This window comes from Populus trichocarpa, chromosome 4, assembly GCF_000002775.5.
Source record: "Populus trichocarpa isolate Nisqually-1 chromosome 4, P.trichocarpa_v4.1, whole genome shotgun sequence".
NCBI lineage: Eukaryota > Viridiplantae > Streptophyta > Magnoliopsida > Malpighiales > Salicaceae > Populus > Populus trichocarpa.
Genome location: NC_037288.2, coordinates 5,369,541 through 5,385,896, shown reverse-complemented (window position 1 = coordinate 5,385,896; position 16,356 = coordinate 5,369,541). Strand labels below are relative to the sequence as shown.

Sequence of the window (16,356 nt, the reverse complement as noted above, 5' to 3'; positions counted from 1 at the left end):
GTCTCCAACTTTAAAAAGGGTTTTATTTATATCATGTTTTAAAATTTTAGGTTTTTGTTTTTAAATTTTTAACATTTTCATTAGATCATATCATATGTATATGTAGTAATTTTTATTAACGATAATCGTTTGTTAAAAAATGTGGGGTATTGACGCAAAGGATAAAAATTAGTTTATATTTTATTTGTCGGGAGGAATGACGAATAAGACAAGGGAGATGATGGGTTTAAATATATTCTTGGTTTTATAGGAAAGATTGATTAATTAAGAAATATTCTAAAAGGTGTAGCGAAAATATTTTTCTCATGTTATCGTTCACCAAGGAACAAATCACTCTAAATTACTATATTTGCTTTTTTTAAGTTTTTTTTTAGTACACCTTTATAGATATAAATTAATGGCCAATTAATATAGAAGACTAAGGTGAAAAAAGCGGTTAAAAGATGGTTTTTCTAAACTTGGGGTTAAGTGTACATTTTGGTCCTCCAGGTTTTCAAATAATAAAATTTTAGTCCCTAACAATTTATGAAATTCAATTTTGGTTCCAAAATTCATTTTCTTTATTTTTTTAGTCCCTGGTTTATAAGAGGAGAGAGAAAGTGGTTAGATTCCAATGATAGAGAGAGAAAATCTCGATTAAGATCGATTTCAGTCACGAAAAAGTTCATACAATGTGCTTTTTTCCCCTTAAACTTGCCTGAAATGTTAGATCTGAACCTAAAAAGAAATTTTATTTTCGGGTCAATTGTGAGTTTTGAAGCCAATTTCTAGGCTGTTAGAGGCTATAAATATGTTTTATAAGGTGTTAATAGTGTTTTTTTTTTTTCACGTCAAAATATGGTTGAGAATGGGCTTCTTTTGGTCTGAAATAGACCAGCCTGATTTTACAGCAATCGAAGGTCGTTAGAATCTAGGCAATGCAAGCGACACGTTGCCTACTGTTACTTTTTTCAAAGCATTATGGGGTGTCTGCCCTTTAAGAAAAATAAAAAAGGCTCAAGCACGAGGGCTACTCCAGGCCCACTCACTTACGCCTTTTTCTGAAGGCCCTGGAACTCTGGGCCTTATTTTATTTTTATTCACTATAATTGCATTTTTATTTTATCATTTAATATTTGGTTGATTATTAATTGAGCAACATAATTTATTTTGGTTTGATGTTTTTCCAATCACTTTGATATTTTGTTGGTTCTTAATTTTATAGGTGACTATTTTAGATAAAAAAGAATATAAAAAAAATATTGTTAAACCTAATTAAGTCCATGACCTGAGTCAAATGTTTGGTTGATTAACTATGACTAGGTAGGGATCAGAATTGATAATTTTTTATCCTTTTATTATTTGATTTTTTTTTCAATTTAATCTTTCAACATTGAGTTGATTAGGAATTGAACTTCATAAGTTTTTTTGTTGTATTTTTTTTCTAAGGGTTTATTATTATATTATAACCTATGCAAGTTAGGTAGATTGATTTGTGTTTTTTTATCTTTTTTTTAGTTGATTTTTTTTTAATTTCATCATTCAATATTAGGTTAATGTGTCTCGGTGGTTCAATGTTTGGCGCAATGCACTTGATAACTTTGAAGAGAAGTTAACCCTCGATGATGTCATGACAGAGGACAAAGCCTCTCAGGTAAGAGCAAAAGTAGAATGCAGTCGCGTTATTGATGAGTCTAAATCATTTAGTAAACAACATAAACGTGGATAGATAGATAATTATGTTGGCATATTTTGGAAAAATAATTAGTAAAATATTGCATTGTTTACGTATTTCATATTCCTTTTGTATATAAATATATATATTTATTTACATTCATCTTATGAAAATATTCTCATAAAGAAATATAGTTCATAAATGTGGTGGGTGAAAATAATTAAGACTTGTGTTTTGAGTGGTAGGCCTGAGGCTATTGTGATTATTAAATGTGAGAATTTATTATATTTGGTTATTGTGGTTATTTGCATGTATTTTTAAGCAAAATAATATTTAAGGTAGAGTTTCTATATAGAGAAAACTCTGTTAAAATTTTAATAAAATTAAAAAATAATATTCTCTAAAAACATTAACTAAATTAAATATAAGATTAACAAACTAAATAACCATTAAAATTAAAGTTATATAAATCTGATAATAACCCTTCTTGTTAGATTTAGATGCAATGACTATTAGAATTTAATTTCTCATAATATTTAATAGATATCACGTTTTATAATCATAATATCAATTAAATATTGCGTTTGTGAACTGCAACAGATTCCAAAACTGTGCTCTACTTCAAGAAAACCTTATGCGGAAGTGTTAATTCTCCAAATTATTTTACCTTTGTATACTAATAATAGCCCAAAATAGCCAGCTTGGTGACCATTCTGTTGAAGTTGACAGATGCAGACATGACTCCTTTCTTCTTCCCCCACTTCACTTTCGTTTAACTGGATGGATGGATCCATATTCAATAGTAGGTGAAATGTCATCCATCCATTATTTTTTAATAAAATAATGCTTTCTCTCTCTTTCAATACAGCCCAGCAGCTACTACATACTTTAAATCTTTGATTAATTAATTAATTAGGCTCAAACATGTTTTGACTAAGTACAGTAGTTTAACTTTAAACATGAAGAAGAATTAGGGATTGGTAAAAAATTAAAAAAAAAAAAGAATGCTCCTGGTGAGGTTCGAACTCACGACTTCTTGCTTAAAAGGCAAATGCACTACCACTGTGCTACAGAGGCTTACCGTCTAGAATGTTTTAGCAAACCTTATTTATAATAGATCAATACCAGTTTGGTATCTTCATAGTTGATTCTCTGTTTTATTTTTGAAGCCCCGTCATTTTTTTGCCCCTGCTAATTGAACACAAGGCAGACACCAAACATTTTTCCCATTAAAATCTTGTAAAATGGAACAAAACATGATCTTTGCAGAGTTTTCCCATTAAATCGTGTTAATGTACACTTCAATATTAGATCTTTACAAAACATGATCTTTACAAAGTTTTAGAATGTAAATAAAAAAGAAGAAAAAACTAAAATAACAAGGGAAGAAATGAGATGTACAATGCCTGCAAGTTGATCAGTTTTCCGAGGTCAGGGGGAATTGTGCCAAAAAATTGAAATGAGATATCAATATTAGATTGTTAGAAACAAGCTTGTCAATGTGTTTTATCTTTTCAATTGAAATGATATCTTTCAGTTTTGAAAGGTTTTGACGTCTCATTTTATTGTTTATATATATATAATTCAACAAATATTTCAATTCAAATCTAAAAATAAATTAACTTGAAATTATACAATTCAAATTTCAAACACAAGTAAAAAAATAGGAATTAAACTAAAATGACTCGATCAACTCGACAGGTCTAAAGACAATCTGGATGAGTGATAAGAATATTGTTTGACTAAAAAAATATTCAAGACATCTTTTTTTTAAAAAAAAAAAAATATTGAGACGACAACATATTAAATCGACCTAAGTCAACTTGAGTTAACTTTTCAAATTCATGACTCGAGTTATGAGACTATAATAACCTCAAATAAAGTAAATCAAAACAAATTATAAAATCCAATTAACAATAATCTCATTGTTGAATGATGAAATTAAAAAAAAATCAATTAAAAAAAACACAATAAAATAAAATTTTTGAACAAAATTGTGAATTTAAATAAAATTACAAAAATAACATTGGTAATCTGGTAAGATCTTTCTAAACTCCAATTATCCTAAAATTTTAACTTGAGATATAACAATATGTAAGGAGACTCCTCATAAAATTTTAACCCGATCCAACGGTCGAATTGAGAAATATAATTGATACCGTAAAACTAGATGATATTTAAAAAAAAAAACACTAATTAACCAAAACAGAACAGAATGGAACCAAAACAATCAAGCTAGAATTTGGGTGGAGTTTTCAGAATAGGACAAGATTTTAAACGAGATGCCTATTATTGATTGTTATGTTTTTTGAACTGCAATGAGATATACCAGTAACATAACATAACAAAATTAACAATCTTGATCAGAAATGATGGAAATGTACGAGGAAGACAACTTCAAAAAATTTTCAAGTGTGTACAGAATGATAAATTTGAATAAAATGAATTTGTAATTTAATATATATATATACCATAAAAATTTACTTCATATCGATGAATTCCTCACCAGATTTTTATGGTGAACGATGCGGTCCCAGCGAGTTAAATTTCAAATAAATAGCTGAAACTCAACATCACAACAGCGACAGAGCCTGTACATCCCAGCTGTTAAGAACCCCAAATAATGCTCTGGAACATGATTAGAGTTTTGGTTCTGAGCTTATCTCGTAACTGGTGTTCTCAGATATAGACGAAGAGCTAAACATTTGAACAGGGTTTGGCCTTTGTGTTTGGCTCCCACGGAAACTATGTCTTTGCTCATGCTGACGGAGTTCTCTCATGGCTTTGAACCTCAAATCATCGGTAGATGAAAGTACTGGAACTGTGTCAGGAACAGCCATTCGTCCTTCAAGCATGCCCACTGCCTCCGACATTGTAGGCCTAAGTGTTGGGGATGCATTTGTACACAAGAGAGCTACCTTAACCATAATTTCTGCTTCTTTCATGTTAACTTCAGATTTTAACGTCTCATCAACAAGCTCCATAAAACTCCCACTTTGTTGCAAATGGCAGGCCTGCAACACGCGTAAGTTAAAACTTCCGCATTGAGTCTTGCAAGCTACAACATAAGTGCGCAATGTATTAAGCACAGGAAGAAGATTACCCAATCTAAGAGACAAACACAATTGTTGTCGCTTGGCATATAGTTATTGTTGTTCTTCCCACTAACAATTTCCAAAGCCACAACCCCAAAACTGTAAACATCTGCCTTGTAGGTCAAGTAACCCCACAGTGCATATTCTGGTGCCATATATCCTCTGCATATCAAGATAAAGAACTCCTGTAATTTAACATTGAAAAGGAACAAGATACCAGAAATTTCAGGTTTTCATTTATTAAAGCAAGCGGTGACTAACATGGTTCCAGCTACTCGGGTGCTGATGTGGCTCTTCTCTTCTTCATCAAGCCTAGCCAATCCAAAATCGGATATTTTAGCATTCAGATCCCCATCAAGTAGCACATTTGTAGCTTTAATGTCTCTGTGAACAATCTTAAATCTTGATTCTTCATGGAGAAAAGCTAGACCTCTAGCTATCCCAATACAGATCTTAAGCCTTGAAGGCCAGTCCAGGTTAGGCTGGTTGATTTCATGACCTACAAATCATCCGAGAAGAAAACAAGGCTTTCTCAATTAAAACGTTATCCATATGAGCCTTTCGATTACAGCATAATAATAGTTTAGATGAAATCGCTCATTTCATATGATGAACACTCACCGAATAGAGCTCGTGCAAGGCTATTATTTTCCATGTACTCGTAAACCAATAATAGCTGGTCACTTTCAATACAACATCCATGCAGCTTCACAAGATTCGGATGCTGCAAGCAAGAAATGATGCCCATCTCATTTAAGAATTCGCGATTTCCTTGCCTTGATTTTGATGAAAGTTGCTTCACCGCTATTACAGTACCATCTGGTAATTGACCCTGCACGCTGGCCTCTATCAAAAACTTCATATGGTTGTGACATAAAAAAGAGAGACGCAGAAGATACTCCAAACGGGAAAGCTGATAACTTTTGCCTAGTACCTTGTATACAGGACCAAAACCACCTTCTCCAATCTTGTTAGAAGGATCAAAGTCATCAGTAGCAGCTCTAATTTGTTTCAGAGAAAATGTTCCATTTGGAAAATTAAGTCCTTCAGCATCTGTTCAAGTAGGAGACAGGGCGTAAAGTGACAAGGAATTGTCAGTCTTTTGATGTAATACTGAGGAGACCATGAAACCCTGTTGAAAAGGCATCTGTCGTCCTCTAACATGAGCATGTCTCTAGTAAGCTTCCTTTCTTCCCTCAGAAAAGCATCTTTATGAGCTATCATGCAAGTCAAACTTGAAGATGTTTACGTTGTGTGGGAAGGATTAAAAGTTATTTTTATGAGCTATCATGCTATTATATAAAAAAAATATTATTGCATGGTATTTAATTGAATAAAATTAAAAAATAGAATTTTATTAGAATTTTAATCATTTTATTATAATTAATTTTAATCATTTTATTATAATTAATTTTAATCATTTTTTTAAAAAAATAAAACAAAGCTATTCCAATGCTTGGGCCTTGGTAGGCTGGCGCTACGAGGCCACAAAAATAAAGTTAGGTGAGCATGAGCTGTAACCGAGGCATGAGCATCTAGCATTTTTATTTTTCTTTGTTTGACAGCATAATCAACCTTATTTAAAAAAAAAAATATAGATAACTGACGCATAGCTTGTAATGGTAGATAACATGTTATCAATTTCTGTAAATCAAGTGGCTGAAAAGTCTAGATTTGACTTAAAAATCTATTTGAAAGTGTAGTTCAGAATATTTTTTAAAATATATTTTTATTTGAAATATATTAAAATATATTTTTTTATTTTTAATATTAGCACATCAAAACAATTAAAAAAATTAAAAAAATTATTAATTAGAAGCTAAAAAAATTCAATTTGTTTTTAAAAGCAGTACTACTACACAAATAAACACGTTCTAATTTATCCTAAAAAACTCATTTTAAACCCTTTATTCACCTAAAAACACCCGGATAACACTATATATACATTAATAAACTCATTTTTAGTCTTAAATCAACATTTAATTGGTAAAAACAACTAAATGAAGAAAAAAATGAAGAAAAAATTATGAGACCCAATCTACTTTTCCTACAAGATGTGAGATAAAAAACACCTAATTGAAATTTTTCTTGCTAAACAGAATGTATTAACACCATAATTAGCCTTTTTAGTTGTCGAAACGTGAATAAATGATAACTTTTTTTTTCTTTGTTATTTTTCAATGACCCTCTTCTCTCAAATACAAATAAACAAAATGGAGTTCTAATATTAGCACATCAAAACAATTAAAAAAATTAAAAAAATTATTAATTAGAAGCTAAAAAATTCAATTTGTTTTTAAAAGCAGTACTACTACACAAAATAAACACGTTCTAATTTATCCTAAAAACTCATTTTAAACCCTTTATTCACCTAAAAACACCCGGATAACACTATATATACATTAATAAACTCATTTTTAGTCTTAAATCAACATTTAATTGGTAAAAAAAACTAAATGAAGAAAAAATGAAGAAAAAATTATGAGACCCAATCTCTACTTTTCCTACAAGATGTGAGATAAAAACACCTAATTGAAATTTCTCTTGCTAAACGGAATGTATTAACACCATAATTAGCCTTTTTAGTTGTCGAAACGTGAATAACTGATAACTTCTTTTTTCTTTGTTATTTTTCAATAACTCTCTTCTCTCATATACAAATAAACAAAATGGAGTTCTGGATGAAAAACAAAAGTTTTAAACTAAAGGAGTCAAAAAGAAAAACCTTGGAGACTAAACCGTGTAAAAAGGGGTTCTCATGAACAATGGTTAAAAAAAAAACCCTAAATTCTTTCCTTACAATTAAATTTAATCCCTGTAGTTTCAAATTTTTTAAGCAATAAAACATTCATTTTTATTGCAAAATCAAGCATGAATCAAATGTCATGGTGTTTTTTTGACAAAGTAGAAACCTCATAAAATTCAAATTAAAACAAAATATCAAGCCCAAACCTTAAAAAACAGCAAGGTTGACAAAAAAATAAGAACAAACAATTTTGAAACCCACAATGATTTCACTTACGTTGCACAATACAATGCACAGTAAACTATCACATAAACTCGTTTTTTTTCTCAATTAATTGTGCATAATCATCTTGAGGTGAACTATTGAAGCCACTCGTATCAGAAAAAACGATAAACCCATGAAACTTTGATGCCTTTTTGGCTAACCTTTTCCCTAAATGTGCATGCATGATGATAGTAAAGAAATCTCAATTTGTTTGTAGCTAGTTCATACTCTCACCCCAGAATAAGGACTCCATTTGAGGCTGTGGTTGTTAGACAGCTATGTAAGTTATACCCACATACAATTCTTCCAACATCTGCCAAACATGGATGCAAAATGGAATTTTATTAAACTATTAACACAAATCCGAGGAGGCATTACCTTTTTTCCGGCACCATTTTCCTGGCAAGTAGTCTTTCCACCAAAGGATTCCTAGTATAATGGCAATAAGACATGATGCTACAACAGCTCCAGCAACCGCATAAACAGTTCCCTTCTTTTTCCCGCTTGAACAAGGTTTCAAATCTGCCAATTAAACAGAAAAATGAATCACACACAGAGATCGGAGATTTAAATCACAATATAAAATTTCCTTCCCGAGACATGTCAAAAATGTGTGATGCAGCTCCAAAATCTTCTGCTTTTGTTCAGTGGTGCTGGTTTTAAAGCAATCGTATATACAGGACTGTTGGAAATTATATGATCGAGAATAAATCTCAAGCAAATGACATACCAGAAAACACAGAGATGCCTGATATGATGGGACCATAGACTCCCCTATCAGGAGTCCTTGTCGTCCCTTTCCCGGCAAAATAGAATCTGATCTCCAACATATTATTAGTCACACTGACATTCAATACTTGTTTCACTAAAGGCTTTTCAGCACTGCCAACCTGATCTTCAATATTGAATTTCTCCCAAACCAATATTTCCTGAGATAAAGTAGTCCAGTTAAGTCTTCCTTCCAACAACAGCAAAAAAAATGCATGGTTTCACATTAGTGTAACTACATACCTGAACATAAATGTCAAAGATACGCCTGCCTAAGCTCTTATACGTCAGGTCATTAGTAAATTGTATCTCAGCAAAGTGAAGGTTTACTGTGTAGTTCCCATTTTCTAAGCAATAATGGAAATAGGTAAGAGAAATTGGGGATATGCGAGCTGTCGAGTATAATTCAGGGAGGGTTGATGATTGCATAGATACAGTATAGCGAGTATTTTGGTAATCATTATCATCCATGAAGTCTCCAGAGCTACTAAACCCCCAGAAACTTTGCTCATTTACAAAATATTTAGCTGCGCCACCTTCTTCTTGTCCATCTCCTTCATATGAAAAGGTTGTTTTATTTTCCTTGATAATTACATCCTTTCCACCACTGTTAACATGTAAACAATTTGAATCTGCCCACAAAGAAATAGAATGAGAGAAGATAAAGGACATTTGAGCATTTTATTTATTTCAATATGTTCCAGTCATATAGTTGATTACACATGCTTGAATGCAATTTAAGTACATTGTTTACTCATTACAGCGCATGTGTTGTTACACCTGTGCAGGCTGAAATGATAATTATTATAGCCCAATTTATTAATGCACGAGGATTTTGGATGATTGTTTGCTAAAACAAGGGACCATTTTTCCAGTTGCGGTTAAGACACAGATAAAACTCTGTCACTGTCAGCTTTTCTACATGAGATATGCCTTTCATGCCTCAAACCTGTAAGCTCTTGGTTACAGGCCTCAACTCTTTCCACTGCGCTTAATAATGGCCCTTCCTGCAATGAACAGTCATGTTTTGTGCTTCCATTGGAGGGCCGTTCCTTATATACAAGTTCCAAGAAAATGTGTCACGAACTCAACAATATTTAGTGTTGCAGAGAAATGATACAAACATTTTGCTATGGATGCTAGCCGATCAGTATCCTTGCAGATCTCTCTAATGACTGTTTTTCCAATACCTTATTTCCTTTACTCCAAAGCTGGCTTGAGAAGCTTTGAAGGAGATTTAGGGGGTACTACGAGGAGCAATATAATACCATGTACAGTTAGTTGAAGGAAAGGGTGGGGTGGGGTTTAAGTTTCCTTCAAAATAGTAGGTTTGAGTAAACACTTGACAACAGTCACTGCAAGTGGTTTTTGATGTCCATGATGGATAGTAATTAAAATGGAGATTGGTTATTGTTGCTAAATAGGGTATAGAATCTATAAATCACTTTGATTATGAACGAAGGGAAGATTTTACGTTGATTAGGCGTGATACTGGTGTGGTAAGAGCCCAATTCTTAAAACTTTTTGAGTGTGCTAGTGAGGGAGATGCTTTGATGAGTTCTATCCAAGTAAATGGTAAACCTCTGTTTACATATAGTTCAGGAGTGCACAAGATTGGGCAATTGATTCTGAACATTTCTTTTAGTTGTTCTCTAGTTTTAAAGATAATGTGAGCCTAAGATGACATGCAGATGTAATCTTACTCAATGCAAATTTTGATGGAAGACCTGTCTTCCCTTGGAAGGCTGTCTAGACAATTATAGATTTATCCGAAGTGTCTTCCTTTCATGGAAAGTAGCATGGCAGAAGGATATTCATGGTAGAACATCTTCAGAGGAGAGAAAAATCCTATCAAACAAAGATTTTATGTAACAAGAAGCCATTGAATTTGTAGATCATTTACTTTTGGATTGTGCTCGGGCAAGAAGTGTTTGTGCATTATGTACAATGCTACTGCAGAATATATTCCTTTTTATTTAAATACTTGCCATTCAACTAGTTGTACAGAAGAAGTAATAAGAGGCAGCCTCAGGTTGCTACGAGACAGGCCAAAGAAACATATGTAAATAGCATGTTCTTCTGAACTAAGTGAAAAACCAGAAATCTAATCAAAATGCTTCCCCTCTGAACTAAAGGGGCAAATTTGGTATACAATCTATATTATTTATATTCAGTTTTTCTGGAATCAGCTGAGATTTGCACGAAGCACTGGAAGGTGATTCAAAATTTCATGCATGAGTTAAAACTACTTTCATGCCTAAGTAGTTTATAAAGTTCAGTAGGAAATTTAGAGCAATGGACATCACTTGTTTGCAAACTTCATAATAACATGTACTTACATTTAGGGCAGCTGAAAGTCCCCTTGCATGGAAGAATTCTCCTTCTATTAAAGTGTAGGAACAAAAATAACTTAGCATAACATATGCTTAGGGGATTCTGAATAAAACTATATCAAAGAGCGGGGATGAAAATAATTTAGCATAACATGCACAGTGGATTCAGAAAAATCTATGCTAGCTTCTATAATTTCTCCATCATTTTTCAATTGGTTCACAAACAAACAACAAAACCAAAAACATCTGGAGAAAGCATCTTACGATCTGTTTCCCATTGAAGAGCTACGGAACAAGTTCAGGTTTAAATTCCTAGTAAGATCAAAAGAACATGTAAAATAAAAATCAATTCCCAGAATATATCAAACAAGAAATATATAGGAAAACTTTTAATAGTATTCTCACATGTTTTCTTGACAAGCAGGTTGCTCAGGGCCTTGCAATTCAAAGTTATTATATGACAAATCACTGCACACAAGTATTACACAAGAAAGTCAACTGAGATATTATAAGAGCTTAGAGCAATAAAATGCTAAGCACCTTGAAGAAAAAGTAAACAAATGATAAAGAATAAAGAATAATCTGTAACAAGCATCAGACAAGATACATACACATTGCTCCCGTCCTTCAAGATTGAATCTGGTACATCTCCACTTAACAAGTTGCCAGTTAAAAAGCTAAAAAAGTAACAGCCAATATTAGTAAGCTATATCTGAAGTAATTAGAAAAGATCCAATATAAAAGTCTAATTGTTGCATTTTCTGGATTTTTATGATATATTACTATTATTTTGTGTAATGCTAACATTTTTGAGTTTGCAACCACAAGGGTGGAGATTTCAGACACGAGTATCTATTTCATGGGAAAAGTCCTGAAAAGAAAGAAAAGACTCCAAGTCTCCCTTGACAAGAGCCCTTGTTCATTGGGACATAGTTAGGCAAGGGGCTCCTTTATTAAATTAAAAAAAAAAAAAAAAGGGGTCTAGACTCTAGAACCAGGAGCAAATACGATCATGAAACTTCGATAAATATGTTTACTTGTGTGGGTAATTTTAAGAGTATGTATGTACTTCAGCTTTGTCCTTCAAGAGACAAGTTCGGATTACTCTTTCATTTATGGAAATCATGTTTCACGAAACAAAAATTATCATTTTTGATTTTGTTTGGAATGAGTTTCTTTAAAATTTCAGTAAATGTAACCTAAAATTTGAACCAGACTTACACGAATCGCAGGCGATCTGCAGTTATGGTGTCTGGAATTTTTCCAACCAACTTGTTGAAACTGACATCCCTATAATGATCATAATATGAATAGGTCATAAATTTTCATTATGAAAAAGATAAACCAGAAGTAATCCAAAAACAAAACCAAAGTTTTTATCTGTATATTTCTTAGCATTATGTTAGCTGTTTTCCTGTTCCTAACAACAAACATCAACTCTTCAACCATGTAAAATATTAAACAAACAAAAAAAAGAAGCAAATGTTACTGCATTTTCATGTTCGATGTCTTATACCAATTCTTGACCTTATGCAAATAGAAACAAACAACAGGAGAGCAGCGACATGCTATCTGGCCCACTGAATTTAATGGGAAAAAAAAAACACACACAGAGATACAATGGGTTTCCAAATTATACCAGGTTCTTACAAACAAATTTTGCACTTGACAAGAACAATAATTTAGACCTTCAGCTCCTCATAATTCTAAGTTCTGAATGTCAAACTGTAAGCCACCGGTTGTTTTAAAGTTAAAAATGCGAATAACTTTACATCAAACAGATACATAGGACATACATGACTGCTAGTATGCACCGTTTTCGTGATCATATTAAAAGCTTATGGCACCACTTGCTCGTTTTGTCTTATAATTAAGTTTGCAAGCCCCTCTCTACACTGTCTATTTTCCTTCCACCAAAACATTTAGAACAATTTTCCCATTATAATTCCAATCATTCTCCCTTCTTTCTTATTATTAAGTTCCTATATTGATAAACACATGGAAAAGATTTACAGACTGTTTCAGAGTTCATGAAACAATAGTTGAAATAGTCAATGCTGCTCAAAGTTGAGAATTAAAAGGACAATATAGGTGGCAGTTTTTCTTTGTCAAGCATACTGATAGATTCCAAAAGTGAAGCTATTCTGGACAGTCAGAGAAACATTGCACGCATACATAGTTGACAGCATAGAAGAAGATGATGCAAATACTGCAAGTTTAAGAAGCTACACATTTCTTACTTACAATGCTTCCAAACTCTTCATTGTCCAAAGGTATGCAGGGAGCTTCCCAGAAATGTTACAGTTCCTCAGAGTCCTGGTATACATAATGAAATCATGTTAAATTGGCCAACATCAATGAAAAAGGCATTCACTCTTTCAATTTGTATGATGATATGACAAGTCAACATACAATTTGATCATGCCTGTCATGTTGCTGAGCATAGGGAAACCCTGAGTTGGTCCATTTAGATCACTAATTCTCCTGCATAATAGCGTGTGCCAGGTTGAGCCTAACTGTTAATCTAATCAATAAACAGAAAAGTATTCACATAAGACAAATAGATGAAAACAAATAAAATTTATACTTACAACTCAGCTAAAATATTCAAAAGAGAAATGTTCGATGGAATGGGTCCCTCCAGGCCAGTTGCATGCATTTCTCTTCAATCATTCAAATTTAAAAGAATGGAAATTAGAAATGAGCATGTATTTACGGTTCTCCTTTTTGAAACTCAAAATTGGAGCTTATAATAAATTAGGCATCTTACAATCTTTTAAGCTTTTTCCAATTCTGTATGAAGATAGGAATGGTTCCACTGAAGTTGTTATCGTTTATCCTACTGCATTATACAATCAAAAGCTGTTAATATGGCACAAATAACACAGGAACATTTAGGTCTAAACTAAAGAGAAAAGAATTACAAAAGTTTACAAATCTGTTAGATTTATTAGTCCAGCAAAAGACACTGGCAAGTTTCCAGACAAATGATTGGAAGACAGCCCCCTGAAAGCACAATATCAGAGAAACAAACCATCAGAATACATGCTCTTCCATCCTTGAACAAAGTTTTAGAATGTAAATAAAAAAGAAGAAAAAACTAAAATAACAAGGGAAGAAATGAGATGTACAATGCCTGCAAGTTGATCAGTTTTCCGAGGTCAGGGGGAATTGTGCCATAAAATTGGTTTGCTTCGAGGGACCTGATGAAAAATAAAGATTAAAAGGCAAACAAAACAGAAGCTCTTAAGATTTCTAAGACGATGCAACAGAAATACAGTATTACATATCTCTATAGCAACATATGAAAACACCAAAGCTGTTGGATTGTATGGAAATGCATATAAATCAAGTCTCCATAATAATGTCCAGATAAAGAAAACTAAAAAGATGAGCATAAGCTTGCAACTTACAAGGTGGTGAGAGTGGTGATATTTCCCAGTTCCTTTGGAATCTCCCCTGACAAACGGTTTACGAGAACACTTCTGCATGAAATATGTTGATTATGGAGGAGAATATAATTGATAATGAAGGAAAGAGATTGTGCAAGTGGACAAGAGCTTACATTGAAGTTAACTGCATTGAAGCCCATTCACGTGGCAGAGTACCATTGAGGTAGTTGTAAGCAAAATCACTGCGCTTGAAAGGAAAATTACTTGAAATAAAACTGTGCGGGAATGAATATTAACATTAAAGAGGATAGGGAAAGATTTTAAGAGGCCCTTACACTACTTGGAGACGAGGAAGCTTAACAAGTTGAGTTGGAAGCACTCCGGGAAGGTTATAACGTTTTAGCTCCCTGAAATATGAGTATACATTCAAATATACAATACCGTGTAATAAATAATACTTCTCAGATGCAGCACTTCCCATAAAGAAAGTGTGAACTTGACAAACAACATATAATCAACAATGGATATATGCATCTATACCCATAGCAAGAACAGCACAAAATATGTATTGAATAAGACCAAGCCTCCTATCAGAAGACAAGTGGAGCATTCAAAATAATGGTTCTTAGTAGCAAGAGAGGGAATTATACATTCTGGTGACGTGACAATCAGTATTGTTCCCATTGTTGCATTCACAATCTATCCTTTGCTCAGCGTTCTTTGGTGGGACTTGAGTTACTCCAGCCATTTCAATTTCGCAAGTATCAGCATTGAACTTCCAGTATTTAGAACCCAATGTTCGTGCAATTTCTTCAAGAGCATCAACTAAATATCATCCATGGACAGATAAGCATCATATCAGCAGTCGATGTTGTAAGATACAAGGTAGCTAAAAGTAAGTGCTATGTATATATAAATTCCTACATTTGCAAAGCTCTATGATGCAAAAGCATTTTTATTTATTCACTTTAAAAGAAATTGGGCTCAGTTTTTGCTTGAAGATATGTGCACATACATGAATGTAAGCTCATGTGAGCAAAAAAAAAATCGGTTTTAAAAAAAAAAGAAACAGAAAACTTTACTATAAATGACAAAAGGACAAAACCCGAACATCGAAATTCCAAGTTCCTTCATTTTTCCATCAGAAAGCAGCCTATAAATCACAAACAACCCAATGCTCAAGATTCTTTTTTTTTTTTTTTTACCATTTCCACACATTTTCACCCGAATACCAAGCAAGTGGGTCCATCAATAAATCCCAGAGAACAAAAAAACCAGAATCCAGGAAGTCCCATTTCAACTAAAAAAACAGTATCTGCGACAAACATAATGAAAGAAATGTAGACATACCTTCTTCTTGGACCAGCTTTGCCTCAGGAAACGTCGGCAACCAAAAGCAGCTAGCAAGACTAACAATCAAGAAAACGAAGAACGTCCCAGCAAGCATGATCAAGAAGAGAGATATTTTGGCTTTCTAATTCTAAAGAAAATACAAAAAGAAGGCAAGAAATTCAGTTGGGTTTTAGTACCAAGCAGCTAATAACGGTGTTGCAGTAGGGGTTTCCGAGAAAATTCGGGTTCCGTAGACAAATCAAAACAAGGGAAGAGAAATGCAAAGAAGATGTGGACTATTTTGCCTGTGACGGGAGAGGACAACATGACATGAGCAGATCATTTACTTTAAGGTAAGCATGACATGGACACAGACTGACCGTGTCCGTCTGCCAGTCTTATGTATTGACTATTAAAAGCTACTGTTTTTATTCTCTGATACAGCGGAAATAAAAGCAAATCCATAGAATCAGCTAAGAGCAGATCACCCCTTCCTGTTGGTGGAAACTCCCAAATCTTCAAAACAGATGCCTTTTTTTTTCTTTTTCTTTTTTGAGCTTTGACTATTATTAATGTAACAATTAGATTCACGTTTATCACTTAAATTTCTTTAACTCACAATCTTGTCTAAGATCAAACCAGGTAAATATATTGACTTTTGACTGCTGCATTATATTATATTTTATGATGATTCATACTCTAATATAAACTCGATGCCGAACAAATATCATGATGGTGTCTGGGATTTTATTAAAAGAAGCTTCTGATATAT

The 16,356-nt window shown here is 32.9% G+C and overlaps 1 protein-coding gene and 1 non-coding gene across 8 annotated transcripts; both read right to left on the bottom strand.

Moving 5' to 3' along the window:
* Window positions 1-2,659: 2,659 nt before the first annotated feature.
* TRNAK-UUU (transfer RNA lysine (anticodon UUU)) lies at window positions 2,660-2,731 on the bottom strand. The gene has a single exon. It is a non-coding gene; the product is annotated as a tRNA-Lys (tRNA).
* Window positions 2,732-3,991: 1,260 nt separating this feature from the next.
* On the bottom strand, window positions 3,992-16,111 carry LOC7476304 (probable LRR receptor-like serine/threonine-protein kinase RFK1). 7 transcript variants are annotated; one of them, XM_024598783.2, is made up of 24 exons: window positions 15,603-16,111; window positions 14,903-15,077; window positions 14,588-14,659; window positions 14,426-14,494; window positions 14,274-14,342; window positions 13,992-14,063; window positions 13,795-13,866; window positions 13,631-13,702; window positions 13,452-13,523; window positions 13,273-13,344; window positions 13,105-13,176; window positions 12,082-12,150; window positions 11,472-11,537; window positions 11,266-11,328; window positions 11,125-11,172; window positions 10,867-10,973; window positions 8,771-9,159; window positions 8,490-8,688; window positions 8,138-8,281; window positions 5,684-5,802; window positions 5,371-5,581; window positions 5,011-5,248; window positions 4,758-4,911; window positions 3,992-4,668 (listed from the first exon to the last, which is right to left on the bottom strand). In XM_024598783.2, exons 1-24 carry the CDS (start codon window positions 15,697-15,699, stop codon window positions 4,294-4,296), a joined length of 3,096 nt encoding a protein of 1,031 aa, XP_024454551.2. In that variant the 5' UTR covers window positions 15,700-16,111; the 3' UTR covers window positions 3,992-4,293. The 7 variants fall into 7 exon arrangements, with proteins under 7 accessions (XP_024454551.2, XP_024454550.2, XP_024454552.2 ...); XM_024598782.2 differs by having other exon boundaries at window positions 14,274-14,345; window positions 15,603-16,110; XM_024598784.2 differs by having other exon boundaries at window positions 10,867-10,910; window positions 14,274-14,345; window positions 15,603-16,107.
* Window positions 16,112-16,356: the final 245 nt, after the last annotated feature.

Excerpts from the sequence above, each read along its gene's own strand:
- LOC7476304 (XM_024598782.2), bottom strand. The coding sequence starts at position 15,699 with ATGCTTGCTGGGACGTTCTTCGTTTTCTTGATTGTTAGTCTTGCTAGC. Across the intron at positions 14,346-14,425 it reads TCAATGCAGTTAACTTCAAT|AAGTGTTCTCGTAAACCGTT; the intron begins GTAAGCTCTTGT and ends TATTTCATGCAG. Across the intron at positions 11,329-11,471 it reads TTGAAGGACGGGAGCAATGT|TGATTTGTCATATAATAACT; the intron begins GTATGTATCTTG and ends ACTTGTGTGCAG.